The sequence below is a fragment of the Tenrec ecaudatus genome, chromosome 14, assembly GCF_050624435.1.
Source record: "Tenrec ecaudatus isolate mTenEca1 chromosome 14, mTenEca1.hap1, whole genome shotgun sequence".
Lineage (NCBI taxonomy): Eukaryota > Metazoa > Chordata > Mammalia > Afrosoricida > Tenrecidae > Tenrec > Tenrec ecaudatus.
Window position 1 is genome coordinate 126,179,829 of NC_134543.1, and position 15,816 is coordinate 126,195,644.

General features: G+C 40.2%; 1 protein-coding gene and 1 pseudogene across 2 annotated transcripts in view; both read left to right on the forward strand.

Moving 5' to 3' along the window:
* TRIP4 (thyroid hormone receptor interactor 4) overlaps positions 1-15,816 on the forward strand; it is a 77,207-nt gene that overhangs the window by 40,486 nt on the left and 20,905 nt on the right. For both annotated transcript variants that reach the window (XM_075530864.1, XM_075530865.1), the window contains exons 10-11: positions 420-544; positions 2,274-2,365. In XM_075530864.1, the coding sequence (XP_075386979.1) occupies positions 420-544; positions 2,274-2,365 (217 nt within the window). The remainder of the gene's footprint in view (positions 1-419; positions 545-2,273; positions 2,366-15,816) is intronic.
* On the forward strand, positions 9,955-10,317 carry LOC142426118 (10 kDa heat shock protein, mitochondrial pseudogene; annotated as a pseudogene).

Consider the following 15,816-nt stretch of genomic DNA (forward strand, 5'->3'; position numbering starts at 1 on the left):
GCTTCTTGCATGTGGGCTTTGTGGGTGCTTTTGAGCTAGAAGGCCGCTTGTTCACCTTCAAGCCTTTAAGACCCCAGATGCTCTATCTTTGGATAGCCGGGCGCTCAGCCACTCGGCCTTAGGCCCGGAGCCTGGCTCCACAAGGGAGGTGGCCAAAGCAGCACTAAATCACCTTTAAAAAGAGTTGTATATAGATCATCACAATCATTTTTAATGTTCCTACCCCCTTTCCCACGCTCATTGTTAGCTCCCCCAAACCCCTCACCTTCCCCACCCTCAACCCACCCCATGTTCTCGATAAACCATTGCATCAATTATTGCCTCTATGCACTAGATAATTTTCTATAAGTCTTGCTGTATGTTATGTGATTTTCCTAAAAACTATCATTTTGACCCTTGCTACTTACTTTGTGGTTAAGGGTGGAGGGCAGAACCTGGTATACCCCTCACAGAGGACGACTTTGGATAGCAGCCACAGCCCAAAAGCCCTCCCCTCAAGAAATCTCAGAACTCCAGGCTACATACCGTCTTCTTCATGGGAAAGGTAAACACACTCCGACTTCCTGAAGAGAAGTCACTGGCCTGCATTTTTTTTTTTACTTCCTTCTTCCGGTGCCGTTTCTTGGATTCAGTAGAATTTTAAACTTTGTATTTAGTACTTGTTTTGTGGCAAGATCATAAATAGCCATTCATAGGAGGGCTTCAGACCATTTTGAACCTGTTCAGTCATGGCTGACAAAGCAAAACTGGAACAGACTCACATTTTTAAAATCTGGGAAATTTGGGTGAGCTGAATGCTAACTTGATGGGAAAAAACACAGACGAAGGCCCTGGACTTGGGGACTCGAAGAAGCGTAGTGAGCCCTTCAGGAGCCTTAGGTGCCATGCTGAAATGGTGCCAAGACTGGAGAGGGACACTCACTGGACACATGTGGTTGGCTGCCGTCTTTGAGCCGGCCACCCTGTTTTTTACTGAAACTGGTCGAGATTTGGTTGCTATGCAATACTGCTTTTGTGTATAAGGAATGAGATAAGTTTCTATCAGGGATTTTACCTATAATATTTCCAATTCTGGTTTGTGTTTGTTTTACCCACATTTAAAATTTTTGGATCTGTTAATTGGCCACGACTGAATCAGGCTGAACAATACAAATGAAAATATCATTTTGGGGGGTGAGGGAGTTAAAAACGTGGAGCTGATACCAAGACCACAAATAGAAAGTAAATGTTTAGAAAATGATGATGACAACATATGTACAAATATGTCATATGTATGCTTGATACATATGACAACATATGTATAAATATGCTTGATGTATGGAATGTTATAAAAGCTGTAAGAGCCCCCAATAAAGTACTTTAATATATATATATAATTTTCAACACCAGAAATTAATAGTTCTCTAAGATGTTTTTCTCCTATTTTTTTAAATGAAGATGAAATAATTAAACTCTGGTATATCTAGATTGGGAAAAACTACCATAAAATTCTATTTTTTGCCTGATTATCTCTATTTTTTTATTTTGACAGTTTTATTGACATAATTAACATAGCATACAATTCAGTATTTAAACATATTGTGTAGAATTGTGCAACCATCACCACAATCAATCAGAACGGGTTCTCCTTTTTTAATTATCTTTTTTTTTTTACTAATAATTTTATGGGCATTTTCTTCATTCTTAATCATAATGCATCTCAATAATAATGAACTCATTAGCTCCCCATTTCTCCAAACCTGCCCTGTAAACTAGAATTTTTTATATAAAGTGATCCAAATTGGCCTCTGGAATCAGATGTGAACAGGTAAACGTTTATTTTAAGTTTCTATTCTGATATTTTTAGGGTTTTTTAACACCACAGAAGAAAATTCTGTTTTCTTAGCACCTGTTGCTATCTTTTTTTTCCCTGAAACCTCTGACCGCCCCCCCCCCCAAAAAACAACAACAACAACAACTGGTTTTAGCCAGTTCAGCACAGTAGAATTGTTTGTTCATAATGAAGTTGCAGGGTCCTTGAACTCGAATGATGTGAGGGCAGTAGGTTTTCAAAGGAAACGTTCCTAGCTCAGCATGTAGATAGTAGACTAATGAAGCCACTCACTGGATTTTTCCCTTGAATACAAACAGTTGTGCTGAATAAAACTCATAGTTCCTCATATCTACAAATAGATCATGGAAAAGGTGATTTCTTCAGGATTGGAAACAGACTTCTGAATTCCAGGGTCACAAAGAAGGAGATTTATCCAATACTTTTGCTATCCTTGATTCAGATTTGGAGTTTCCCAGTGACTATCCATCAGGTTGTCTTCTTGGCTGTGTGGACCTGACTGACTGCTTGTCCCAGAAGCAATTTAAAGAACAAGTGAGTAAGAATACTTAATCTTGGACAGATCTTTTATATAGCACCATAAAATTGTGTCACCATAACTGACTTGTATATCTGCTTCTCCTTAGAATGTCCTGGAGTTCGTAAGGTATTAACAAATTTTTATTTAGACGTATGAAGGGGCTTCAGAAAGCTTGTTGGAAAAAATCTGTTATCTTTTCATTCCATTTTTCCATGAACTTTCTGAAACCCCTTCATCTAAGGATAGTCTTTTAATAAGGAGATGCTAGGGAGAGAAAAAGACAAGCAAAAACAGAAAACACTTAATGATGCTTTGATTTTTGATGAATGGACAGAGCACATATATTTCTTGATTAAAATCTCCTGTCATAGAGTCCTCATTCCTTACTAAAACGTTGCTTCTTTTAGTATTTTGATTACCATTGGGATTTGTTGGTAGGGATGGTAGGATTGTTAATGCTCATTCCACAGCATAGGGTCCAGGCCTCAGACCTCATGATAGGCGTGGGTTTGAACTCTGATTGCATGGATTGTGCCATGTGTGGTACACATGTATATATTATGTATTTCTATTTACTTTGATAACTAAAAATTGAGTTGACATAACTAAAATAAACTTTTGAACAGCAGAGGGAGCTGAATGACTTTATTTGAATATCAAATCCCCCAAACTGCAGCGGCTGTAAGCTCAAACCCATCTAAACCAAACTCAACCACCACTGAGTGGATTCTGATTTCTAGTAGACCTATAGAACAGAATCAAACTGCCCCTATGGGTTTCCAAAACTAAAATCTACAGGATTCGAAAGCTTTGTCTTTCTCCTGCAGAGTCGCTGGTGGGTTTGAACTGCTTGTGTTTGGCAACCAAACTCACAACCCACTCTGCCACCAGGGTGGAAAGTCCGTCCTGGAAGCATGAGGAGCCTTACCTAATAGTATAAATTTCCTATTCTTTGAACAGTTATTAGACAGTAGGTCATTCATGACTGTTTTTCAGGAAAATGTGCATACGCTTAATTTTTCTCATGATGTTTTATGCTTTCCAGGACTTTCCTTCTATTAATTTTGCTATTAATTTGCTTTTTTAAAAACTTTGTCCTATCCATCTTAGCCCTTCTGTCTTTTCCTCATAGATTCAACTAGCCAGTGGTGCTTCTCTACTCTAGCTTCCTGTCTTTCCTTTCTAGTGAGTTGCCTCCTCAGCTTTCTGATTACTTTGTGTGTAGGCTACAGTGCATGCAATTTGATGTGAATGATGACCGCCAGCCTGTTTTTCTGCACCTAGTTTATACATAGACAAGGCTGTAGATTCTTTGCCTCTCATCCCTTTGTAGGCATAATTGTCCCTCTATCCACCTTCCTGCAATGTCTTCTTTCCCACTCTCTTCTCTCACTTTTTTCATATGGAAGTCTGCACCCAATTCTTTATTTTTTAAAATCACTTTATTGGGGGCTCTTATAGCTCTTATTATCTATACATACATCTGTTGTGTCAAGCTCATTTGTACATGTTGCCATCATAATTTTCAAAACATTTTCTTTCTACTCGAGCCCTTGGTATGAGCTCATTTCCTACCTCTCCGCTCTTATGATCCCTTGATAATTTATAAATTATTTTTTTCATATCTTAAACCGACCACTATCTCTCTTCACCCACTTTTCTGTTGTCCATCCTCCTGGGGGAGTGTGTGATATATCGATCATTGTGATTGGGTCCACCTTTCTCCCCTGACCTTCCCCTTACCCTCCTGGTAGTGCTACTCTCATTACTGGCCCTGAGTGTTTTATCTTTGTCCTGGACTCCCTGTGTTGCGAGGCGCTTATCTGTACCAGTGTACATGGTGTGATCTAGCCGGATTTGTAAGGTAGAATTGGGGTCATGACAGTGCGTGGGGAGGAAGCATTAAAGAACTAGAGAAAAGATTTGTGTTTTGTTGGTGCTATACTGTTCCCCTGACTGGCTCGTCTCTTCCTTGTGACCCTTCTGTAAGAGGATGCCCAATTGTCTATAGATGGGCTTTGGGTCTCCAATCTGCTGTCCCCCTCATTCACATTGATATGATTTTTTGTTTTGGGTCTTTGATGCCTGATACCTGATCACATCGACACCTCATGATCACACAGGCTGGTGTGCTTCTTTCATATGGGCTTTGTTGCTTCTGAGCCAGGTGACTGATTGTTTATCTTTCAAGCCTTTAAGACCCCAGACTATATCTTTTGATAGCCAGGCATCATCAGCTTTCTTCACTGCATTTGCTTATGCACCCATTTGTCTTCAGTGATCGTTTCAGGGAAACCCTCACCTTTTATTCAGACTAAAAGTAGTAATTATCAAAATACCTTACATTGTTGTGGGCTTCAGTTTTAGAGACTTGCAATCATTTACAGATTAGTATAACTTAAAGTATTAGCGTTTTCTCCTGGGGAGTTTGCATTCCAAAAGACAACCCTAGGTTATCTGGTAGTGAGTGGCAGATTTTGACCCAAGACCTTATTTTACTTTCTCATTTACCTATCAAGCAAACACCACCGGATACAAAGTCAAATGAGTTTAGGCTGTAGACCAGTGGTTCTCAACCAAAATGACAGTTGTGATATAGCAACAAAAATAATTTTATGGTTGGGGATCACCACAACATGAGGAACTGTATGAAAGGGTCGCAGCATTGGGAAGGTTAAGAACCACTGCTCTAGACTAGCTTTAGTAATTTACCTGTCTCTATTTGAAGTAGAGTTCTGTATGGTAGAACTGTGGTTTCCCAGTGGGTTATACCAGCCTCATTCTTGTTTCTGAAGAAGTGAATTCCGTTCGGTATAATAGCCCCAAACAAGCATTTCTGAAACTATACCGTGGCATAAGTATTTTCTGAAAGAAAAAAAAACAACCTTGGATGGGCAAATGCATTTGGAAAAAATTTGAATGAAACGAAGTTGAGCATGACTGTTGACTGCAGACCTTCTAGGAGTGCTTGTAATAATCAATGTTTTTCAGAACTTCTGAACACCTGTTTCCTCCCCACTCTCCATTTCTACAGTGTATTTACATCTGGCAGAAGGGGTATCCTGTGGCACATGCAATTTAGTAAGCACTGGCCTTGGCTATGATTGGCTTGCCTTTATCCTCATAGGTAAACTCACTGAATAAGAACCGTCCCGGAAATAGTACCTTGACCTGTGTCTTTCTTCTGTATCCCTTTTCCCATTTCTTATCACCTAGCTGAATTCCATTTTCTGAACGCTATTAATTTTAAAATTCTAACTGAAACTAACCTTCCAGGCGACTTAGAACACTTAATCGCGCCAACCTGTTCCTAACTTTTTCTCTTTCTCTAAAGAAGCACAGTAATTTACTTTCTGAGCTCACATTCTTGGTCTTTCATTGATAGGTAAAAATTTACTAAGTACACATTGTTTTTTGGCATAGTGTGATCATTAATTTCTCTTAACACACACACACACACACAAAAGTTTTATTAGTGGTGGTTTTAAAATCCAGTGCACTATACTATGTAAGTGGCTTTAAAAAAATAACCTGAGCTACTCCCCCCCAAAAAAACAAACAACACTTCAACCTAGACAAGTTAGAAGTGATACAGAAAAGACTGTGGGTTCAACCCAGGCAAGAAAGGTAGATGAGAGCCTTCTAATTAAAACTTTTCTTGAATTCCGCTGGAAGGAGCCCATGCTGTTTGCCGGCATTTTATCTGCCAGCAGCAGATGTAAGCTGTCTAAAACAGCAGGGAAGTGTAGACAACAATAGTGCATCAAGGTAATGTATGTACAAATGTGCTTGATACAATTGATGTATGGATTGTTATAAGAGCTGTAAGAGCCCCCCATAAAGTAATTTACTAAAAACAAAACAAACAAAAAACAATGCATCAAGGCTGTGGTTTGTAACCTCCATAGTAAGGCAGTTAAAATTTTTCTTTCTTTCTTTTTTGTTTTTTGCAAAGACGTTTTGATTGCTAAATCTACCACCATTATTAGCTGTGGTTGTGAGCAGCTCTCTACACCTAACAGATTTTCAAACAAAAAGTTGAGTTGGTGGTTTTTGGTTCTGTGTTTATACATGCTATTTTTATCCCTCCCTTCAATAGCCAATCTGATTTGTCTGAAATCTCCAAGGTCATTAATTATTCTATTTCTTCTGAACTCAGTCCATTCCTCTCCTGCCAGCTCATTGACCCTGTAGTCCATTTGATCTTTTGGCTTTTAGAACAGCCAAGATTCTGAGTATCTTCGAGGAATTATGCAGAGGGAATCCACTTCTGAATGCCCATGTTCAGTACTTAACATCAGCAATAGAATTTCAGTCTTCCGGTGGGAAGAGAACACTGCTCTTCCTTCGTCTGTAAAAGTAACAGACAGACCTTTAAGAAAAGTGCAGACGTTTCATATGCTGAGTCTGAGATGTGAAAAATTACACAAGGGACGGGGAGGGGGGGATGCAGAACTAATACCAAGGGCTCAAGTGGAAAGCAAATGTTTTGAGAATGATAAAGGCAACAACTGTGCTTGACACAATGTATGTATGGACTGTGATAAGAGTTGCACAAGCCCCCAATAAAATGATTTTTTAAAAAAGAATAGAGAAAAAATAATAAAGAAGCATGATTCAACATTCAAGCCAGGCATTGGCCTTGAAGACACAAAATTTCCAAATGTTCTTTTAAACTATGTCAAAATGTCCACTCTGCTGCATTGGGTCTCTACTCAAGTACTCCCTCCATGCAAGAACACTTTGTTCTGTTCACCTACCGTTCTGAGATGCTCACCTTCCCAACACAATTGATCGCTTAAGTAAAAATGGGTGCATAAGGAAATGTGGTGAAGAAAGATGATTGTGCCCAGCTATTACAAGGTATAGCATTTGGGGTCTTAAAGGCTTGAAGTTAAACAAGCAGCCATCTATCAGGGATGCAACAAAGCCCACATGGAAGAAGCTCACCAGCCGGTGTGATTATGAAATCTCAACGGGATAAGGTATCAGGAATCAGAAGAGCCAAAACAAACAAATATATCGATGCAAATAATGGAGACCCAAAGCCCATCTGTAGACAGTTGGACACATTCCCTCAAAGAAGGGTCACAAAGAAAGAATGAAACAGTCAGGCTGCAGCATAACACTGATGGAACATACAACATTCCTCTAGTTCTTTAATGCTCACCAACCCCCACCCCCGCCAATATCATGACCCTAGTTCTACCTTACAAATCCGGCTAGGCTGGAGCATGTACACTGGTACAGATCAGAGCTCAAACACATGGAATCTAGGACAGATAAACCCCTCAGGAATAGTGATGGGAGTAGCGATACCACAAGAGTAGGGAGAGCGGGGAGAAATGGGAAACTGACTACAATGATCAACATATAACACGACCTCCACATGAACAATAGTAACATGGGTCAAGGGAGAAAGCAGGTTGTGTAAGAAAATAATAATAATTTATAATTTATCAGGGATCCATGAGGGTGTGAGGGTGGGGGAGGAAGGGGAAAAGAGAGGAGCTGATACCAAGGACTCAAATGGAAAGAAAATATTTTGAAAATAATGATGGCAACATATGTAAAAATGAGCTTGATAAAATTGATGTATGGATTGTTTTTTGTTATTTTTGATGTGTGGATTGTTATAAGAGCTGGAAGAACTCCCAATAAGATGATTTATTAAGAAAGAAAGAAAATGTCCGCTCTGCTGAGGAAATCTAATTCACAGATCTCCAAATCTATTTTATGGGATTCTGAGGTACATCAAAGACTCAGCAAAGAGGGGGGAATAATATATGCATGTCAGCCAAAACCAGCCTCTCTTTAAATGCACAATTTACTTGAGTGAGACAAGGACTATATGCTTGGGGACCTCAGGAACACTAGCAGATTTACCAGAGCTGTTTGCAGCCTGAGTATCAAGTACCTACTTGAAGATGGTTTAAGGAACATCCCTGTGAAATTATTTTTTAATCTAGTAGTATTGTGCTTTCTGTTGTACTTATATATATATATATATATACATATATATTTAAAATAATGTTATTGGCGGCTCATATAACTCATCAAAATCCATACATACATCAATTGTATAAAACACATTTGTATATTTGTTGCCCTCATCATACTCAAAACATTTGCTCTCCATTTGGCATCACCTCCTCATTTTTCCCCTCCCTCCCCATTCTCCCTCCCTCATAAATCCTTGATAATTTATAAATTATTATTTTGTCATGTCTTACACTGTCCGACGTCTCCCTTCACCCACTTTTCTGTTGTCCTTCCCCTAGGGAGGAGGTTATATGTGGATCCCTGTAATCGGTTCCCCCTTTCTAACCCACCCTTCCTCTACCCTCCTGGTATCGCCACTCTGCACTGGTTCTGAAGGGATCATGTATCCTGGATTCCCTGTGTTTCCAGTTCCTATCTGTACCAGTGTACGTCCTCTGGTCTAGCCAGATTTGTAAGGTAGAACTGGGATCATGATAGTACGGTGGCAAGGAAACATTTTGGACCTAGAGGAAAGTTGTATTTTTCATCATTGCTACATCGCACCCTGACTGGCTCATCTTCTCCCCTAGACCCTTCTGTAAGGGGATGTCCATTTGCCTACAAATGGGCTTTGGGTCTCCACTCCGCACTCCCCCTCATCCACAATGATAATGATTTTTTGTTCTTTGATGCCTGATACCTAATCCCTTCCACACTTTGTGATCACACAGGCAGATATGCTTCTTTCATGTGACTTTGTTGCTTCTGAGCTAGATGGCCACTTATTTACCTTGTACTTATCTATCTTGAAGGGGCAAAAACAAAATGTATTGCCATGAAGTTGACTGACTCATAGTGACCCAATAGGACAGAGTAAATTTACTTTGATTTTCAGAGACTGTCAATCTTCATGGGAGCAGACTGCCTCATCTTTCTCCCTCAGAATGGCAGGTGGGTTTAAACTGTTGCAGTTTAATGTTTAATTTACTGAGCCACCACGACTTCTTATCCTACAGAAAGGAGGGAACTATTACTACTGTTCCATAGATTACACTAAATTCTTTAATATTTAGTTTTTCTTTTTCTTATGTACTGTTCACATAAGCTGGATTCAGAGGAGGATGTGGAATGAGGGGAGACCGTTGCTAGTGTCAGACGTATCTTGGATCAAAGCAGAGAATAACAGAAAGATGTTTCCTTGTACGTTTTGGACCATGCAAATGCATTCACCTGTGTGGAGCCTAACAACAAGGAGAACACTTCCCTGTGCTCACGCAGGACCTGTGCATGGACCAGGGAGCAGCCGTCTGAACTGAACAAGAAAATGCTGATGGTTTAAAAATCAGGAAGGGTTTGCTGAGGTTTGTATTCTTTCACCATACTGTCATACTTACTCAATCTGTATGCTGAGCAAATAATCCAAGAAGCTGTACTATATGAAGAAGAGCATGGGCTCAGGACTGGAGGAAGGCTTATTGACAACCTCAATATCCAGCTGACCCAAGGAGGACTTGCATTTGTGGAGGAAGATCAAGGACAATTTGCCATTCATTGTAAAGAAAAATAAAGCCTTGAAGCGGCGCAGCACGAGAGGAGTACTTGCGGCAGCCACCCAAGCGTCATGGCAGGACAGGCATTTCGAAAGTTTCTTCCCCTCTTTGACCAAGTCTTGGTGGAAAGGAGTGCCGCTGAAACTGTACCCAAAGGAGGTGTTACACTTCCAGAAAAATCTCAAGGAAAAATTCTGGAAGCAACAGTAGTTGCTGGGTCCTGCTCAAAAAGAAAGGCCGAAGAGATTGAACCAGTGAGTGTGAGAGTTGGAGATAAAGTTCTTCTCCCTGAATCTGGAGGCACCAAAGTAGTTCTAGGTGATGAGGCTGATGCCTTACTTCCAGATGGTGACGTTGTCGGGAAGGATGTGGACTACAGGAAACCACTGTTGAAATGGCATCAAGTGAAGCTGCCCGTTCCACTGAAGTTCTGAACTCTCGCATCATGTGAATAATCTCCAGGTCTCTCGTTTATAATAAACTCACAATATGCAGTGTCGCGGAAATTTCATTTCTTTGTTTTAAAACATTTCCAAATAAAAATATGCAGACCAGTGGTTCAAAAAAAAAAAAGCAAAGAAAAATAAAATCCTCACAGCTGGGCCTATCAGTAGATAACAGGATGAACAGAAAAGATTGAAGTTGTTAAGGATTTCATCTTGCTTTGATCAATAATTAATGCTCCGGAACACAAGTTACGAAATTAAACAACATAATGCATTACACAAATCTTCTGCATAAACCTCTCTCAAACATTGGAGAGCAAGGATATCACTCTGAGGATGAAGATACACTTGAACCAAAACCAAAAAACAAATTCACTACCATTGACTGGATTCCAATTCATAGTGACCCTATCAGACAGAGGAGAACTGCCCCTGTGGGTTTTTTAGAGTATAAATATTTTCAAGAGTAGAAAGCCTTATCTTTCTCCTGCAGAACAGCAGGTGAATTTTTTTTTTTGCTAACCTTACAGTTAGCAACCTAATACATAACCCACTACACCACCAGTGTTCCTAAGCCTGATCCAAACTATATTCAATGGCTTGTCAAAGGCATGTCAAAGTTGGAATTGAGTAAGGCCAACCAAAGAAGAAGCAATGCATTTGAATTATGATCCTGGTGAAGAATATTGAAAGTACCATGGATTTCTAGAAGAACTAACAAATCCATCTTAAAAGAAATACAGCCAGAATGGTCCTTGGAAGTGAGGATAACATGACTTGTCTCAGATACTTTGGACATGTTATCAGGAGAGCCACTCCCTGGAAAAAGATGTCATGCTTGGTAAAGTTGAGGGGCGGCGAAAAAGAGGAAGGCCCTCAATGTGATGTATTGACACTGTGGCCGAAACAATGAATTCAAACATAATATTTGTGAGGATGGGACAGGAACAGGCAGTGTTTCTTCCATTGTACATAGGGCCACTGTGACTTGCGAGCATCCAACAACCATTCACCAATAAATATTTTAGAGCAATGAGCGCAAACATAACAATAATTATGAGGACGGCACAGGACCTGCCAGTGTTTCCATCTTTTGTACACAGGATCTCTCTGATTCAGAACAAACTCTAAAACACCTACCAACAGCAGTACAAGTGAGAAACAGTTCTAAATGCTAAGGAAGACAAAAATGTCAGTCAAGGGAGATGTGCTAGAGGCCAGCAGAAAGATCAGATATGCATGTAAACAACCAAATGCAAAATTGAAAACAAAGAGAACTGTTTTAAGAAATGCAAAGATTGTCTCTAAGGAATTTAAAGGAGGGAGAGGCTGTTTCCTGCTGGGAGGGATCACAAAAAACTTTATTAGGAAATTGGCTTTGGAACAAAGAAGAAAACCAAAGATTTAAGGAAGTAATTAGTCCAAAGATTATGGAAGTAATTAGTCCAAAGATTATCACAGATCCATAGCCCAAACCCCAAACCAAACTGACTGCCATTGAGTCATTCCGACTAATAGCTTGACCTTACAGCCTCCACTAAACAGATCAGAAGGACCAGATACGTAGTACTCCACTGCCACTACTAACCACTCCAACCATCATCACAAAAATCAAAGTCAATGTCCACTCACAGATACGCTCCATAATCTCTATCCATTGAGAAAAGAGATTGGTGAAACCACTCTTTCAGCCACATAAGATGGGCTTATAAAGTGAATAATGAAAAGCAAACAAAATAAATAATGTGAATAACAAGTCCTGGTGGCATAGTGGGCTGCTAACTACAAGGTCAGCAGTTCGAAGCCATCAGCTGCTCTGTGAGAGAAAGACGAGGCTTTCTGCTTCTGGAAAGATTTACAGCCACTAAAACCCCAAAGGCTAAGAGAATTAAAATAACTTGTAAAATGACAGTAAGTGGTTAGAATGGAACAATGGTTTAAACCTTCCTGCTTCAACCAAAAACTCCCCTGCTATGGAGTCAATTCTGACTCATGGTGACCTTGTATAGGGTTTCCCAGGGTGTAAATCTTCATGAGACCTGATAGTCTCATCCTGCTCCTGTGAAGCAGTTGGCCTGGGGGGGGGGGGGGCGGGAGGTGATTGTTTGCCTGACAGTGCTACCAGAGCTCCTGTTGTCCTATGTAGGTGGTAGAAAAGCTTCTTTTTTTTTTTTTTTAAGGCCTATTCCTAGGACAGGGCGTGATGTTAGCAAAAGTACAGGGGTAAGAAGTTATGGACCTGTCTAGAGGAGTTTCTGATTGCTACAAACAGTTCCCTGCTTGACCATTAGCCTAATAGTCAGCAATTCAAACCCACCCAGAGGCACCTTGGAAGTGATCTTCCAAAGGGTTTTCATCCTTGAAAACCTTATGATATAGGTCTAGTCTGCACATGTAGGGTCCCCAAGAGTTGAAGCCGACTCACAACTCACACAGCAATGGAGCATAACAGCGATCTGTCTCGCTCAGGGGCGAGCAGAGATGAAGAGGAACGAGCATCCACAATGAAAAGGGGCGGCAGTTGTTAGAAGTGAATGACAGTGGGCTACAGAGGGAGGACCTTTTCCTGTAGTCGGTTGTGGCATAAAGAGAGAGACGTATTGGAGGTTTGTATGTAGGAAAGAGCTTGAGTAGGCCCTTGCATGAGGAAAACCCTTTTCTATAGGACATAACTTGAATAGGCCCTTGCTTGAGGAAGAGTAGTGTGGAAAATGGATTGAAGAGGAGTAGAAAAACTAGTGAGAAGGCAGTGCAGGGCAGAGATGTAATAAGAACCTATTCTAGTATAATAGCAGTGGGTTTGGGACAGATGCCATAAGTTCTATGTAGGTGCTCAATTGCTTAATGGGATCTCTTCATTTTGCACCTGCAAGTAGGCCAAGGCTTGGAGAAAAAGTAGTCTGCTTGACGTAAAAGGAAGCGGCTGCAGCCTGGCTATCTTGCAGTCTGTTCAAAGCTTCTTGGTTCATTATCCAATATGGTGTGAGCCAGATGGCAAATTAGTTTTATTGCTGTGAATATTACATAATCATCTGTTCAACAAGTATTTCTTGACCATCTGTCATGTGCCTTGCACTGTGCTAAAGAGTAGAGATGCAGGATCTTAACAAGACATTTTATGATCTCTAGAGCATCTACTCTAGGGTCACCCCTACAGTCTACTAGGAAAGACATGGGATGGGAAGATCCAACCATAATAATTATCATCAGGAAAGGAATAAACCAAAGATGGGATCCAACTCAACTTGACTGGTGGTGATTTGGCAAGGGCTAAGTAAACTTTTAACAAGAAGTATACAAAGACTAAAGAAAGCAAAACTCCGCTGTTTACATTTCTTCAACAGGGCATAGTTTCTTATGATCTCCACAGTCTAATGGCTTAGCATAATGAATGAAACACAGGTAAACATCTTTCTGGTATTCTCTGTTTTCAGCCAATATCCCTCTGACATCAGCAATTATATCCTTGTTCCACATCCTCTTTTACATCCTGCTTGAATCTCTGGAAACTCCCTGTCAACATACTGCTACAACTGATTTTGGATGATCTTCAGAAAAAGTTTACTTTTATGTGATATCAATAATATTATTCTATAATGTGTGCATTCTATTGGGCCATCTTCCTTTGGAATGGGTACAAATTTCTATGCCAAATTTCTTGGCATAGCTGAGTGTTCCAGAGCTTCATGAACTTACCGAAACATTTCAGCTGGTATTCCATCAATTCCTGAAACCTTGTTTTTGGCTGATGCTTTCAGTGAAACTTGGATTTCTTCTTTCAGGACCATTGGTTTTTGATCCTAGGCTACCTCTTGAAATGATGGGATGGCGACTAGTCCTTTCTGGTACAGTGGCTCTGTGTAATATTCCTTCCATCTTTGTTTGATGCTTCCTTCATCATTCAGTATTTGCCCATAAAATCTTTCAATATTGCAAGTCAAGGTTTGAATGTTTTCTTGAGTCCTTTCAGTTTAAGATATATTGGGCATGTTCTTTGAGCATATTTTTGGTTTCTAACTCTAGGTCTGTGCACATTTCATTATAATCTTTTACTCTGTCTTCTCGCTCTACCCTTTAACTCTTTGACGTCATCATTCTTCCTTAGCTTTAGCTACTCTATGATGAAGAACACATTCTGATCTCTTCTGAAATCCGCTTTCATCTTTTCTTAGTTTCTTTTCTTTTTAATGACCTTTGCATTCTTCAAGTATGATATTCTTGATGTCATACCACAACTCATCAGGTCTTCTGTCATTAGTGTTTAATGCTTTAATTCTGTTGTTGAGATGTTCTCAAAACGCAAGTGGGATACACATGGATTTGTTTTTATTTTCTTCAAGTTGAACCTGAACTTCCATATGAGCAATTGATGATCTCTTTCACAGTCAGCCTCTGCCCTGATTTCAACTGCTGATAATAAGCTTCTTCATTGTCTTTTCCCACAATTGTGGTCAATTTGATTTCTGTGTAATCCATCTGGAGAAGTCGATCTGTATAGTCTCCTTTTGTGTTCTTAAAAAAAAAGGTAGCTCTCCTCCCTCTCCGTTTCTCTGCCACCCCGAGTGTGGTGGTGCTTGGACTTCACCGTGTCGTCTCATAAGACTTTCAGGATTAAGAGATTCCTGGCCAAGAATCAGAAGCAGAATCGGCCCATTCCCCAATGGATTAGAATGAAAACCGGTAATAAAATCAGGTACAACTCCAAGAGAAGACATTGGAGAAGAACCAAGCTGGGGCTGTAAGGAACCCCCTGAAGGGTGGCACGCATGGCTGCATTTTTCCAGGCTCAAATTTTGTCCCCATCTGATGACTTGAACTTCCATTGGCAAATAATCTGGTTTATTCCTTGGTTTTTTGCTTCCTAATCAAGTTTAACAAAAAATGATGTAAGGCTGTTGGTGTGAAAAAAAAAAAGGTATTTGTGAAGAAACAGTCATTGGGGTTACAAAGTTCTATCATGTGATCTCCAGCTTCATGTCTGTCACTATGCTGAGGCATGAGACTGTATGGATCATACATAGCGCAGTGTGGACAGCCTAGAGAAGAATAGGATTCCAGACCATCTCATTGTTGTGCTCCTGTGGAACCTATGTATGGCTCATGAGGCACTTGTGTAAACAGAACAAGGGAATGCTGCATGGTTTAAAATCAGGAAAAGTGTGTGTCAGGATTATATCACCACATTTATTTAATCTGTATGCTGAGCAAATCCTCAGAGAAGCTGGAGTGTATGGAGAAGAGTGCTGCATCGGATTGGAGGAAGACATTGATGACCTTCAGTATGCAGGTGACACCACTTTGCTTGCTAAAAGTGAAGAGGACGTGAAGCACTTACTGACGAAGAGTTACAGCCTGCAGTATGGATTACAACTCAAAGTAAAGAAAACCAAACATCTTCCAACTGGACCTGGAGGTAATATTATATACAGAGAAAAAACTGAAGTTGTCAAGGATTTTGCCTTGCTTGAATCCACAATCACTGCTCAT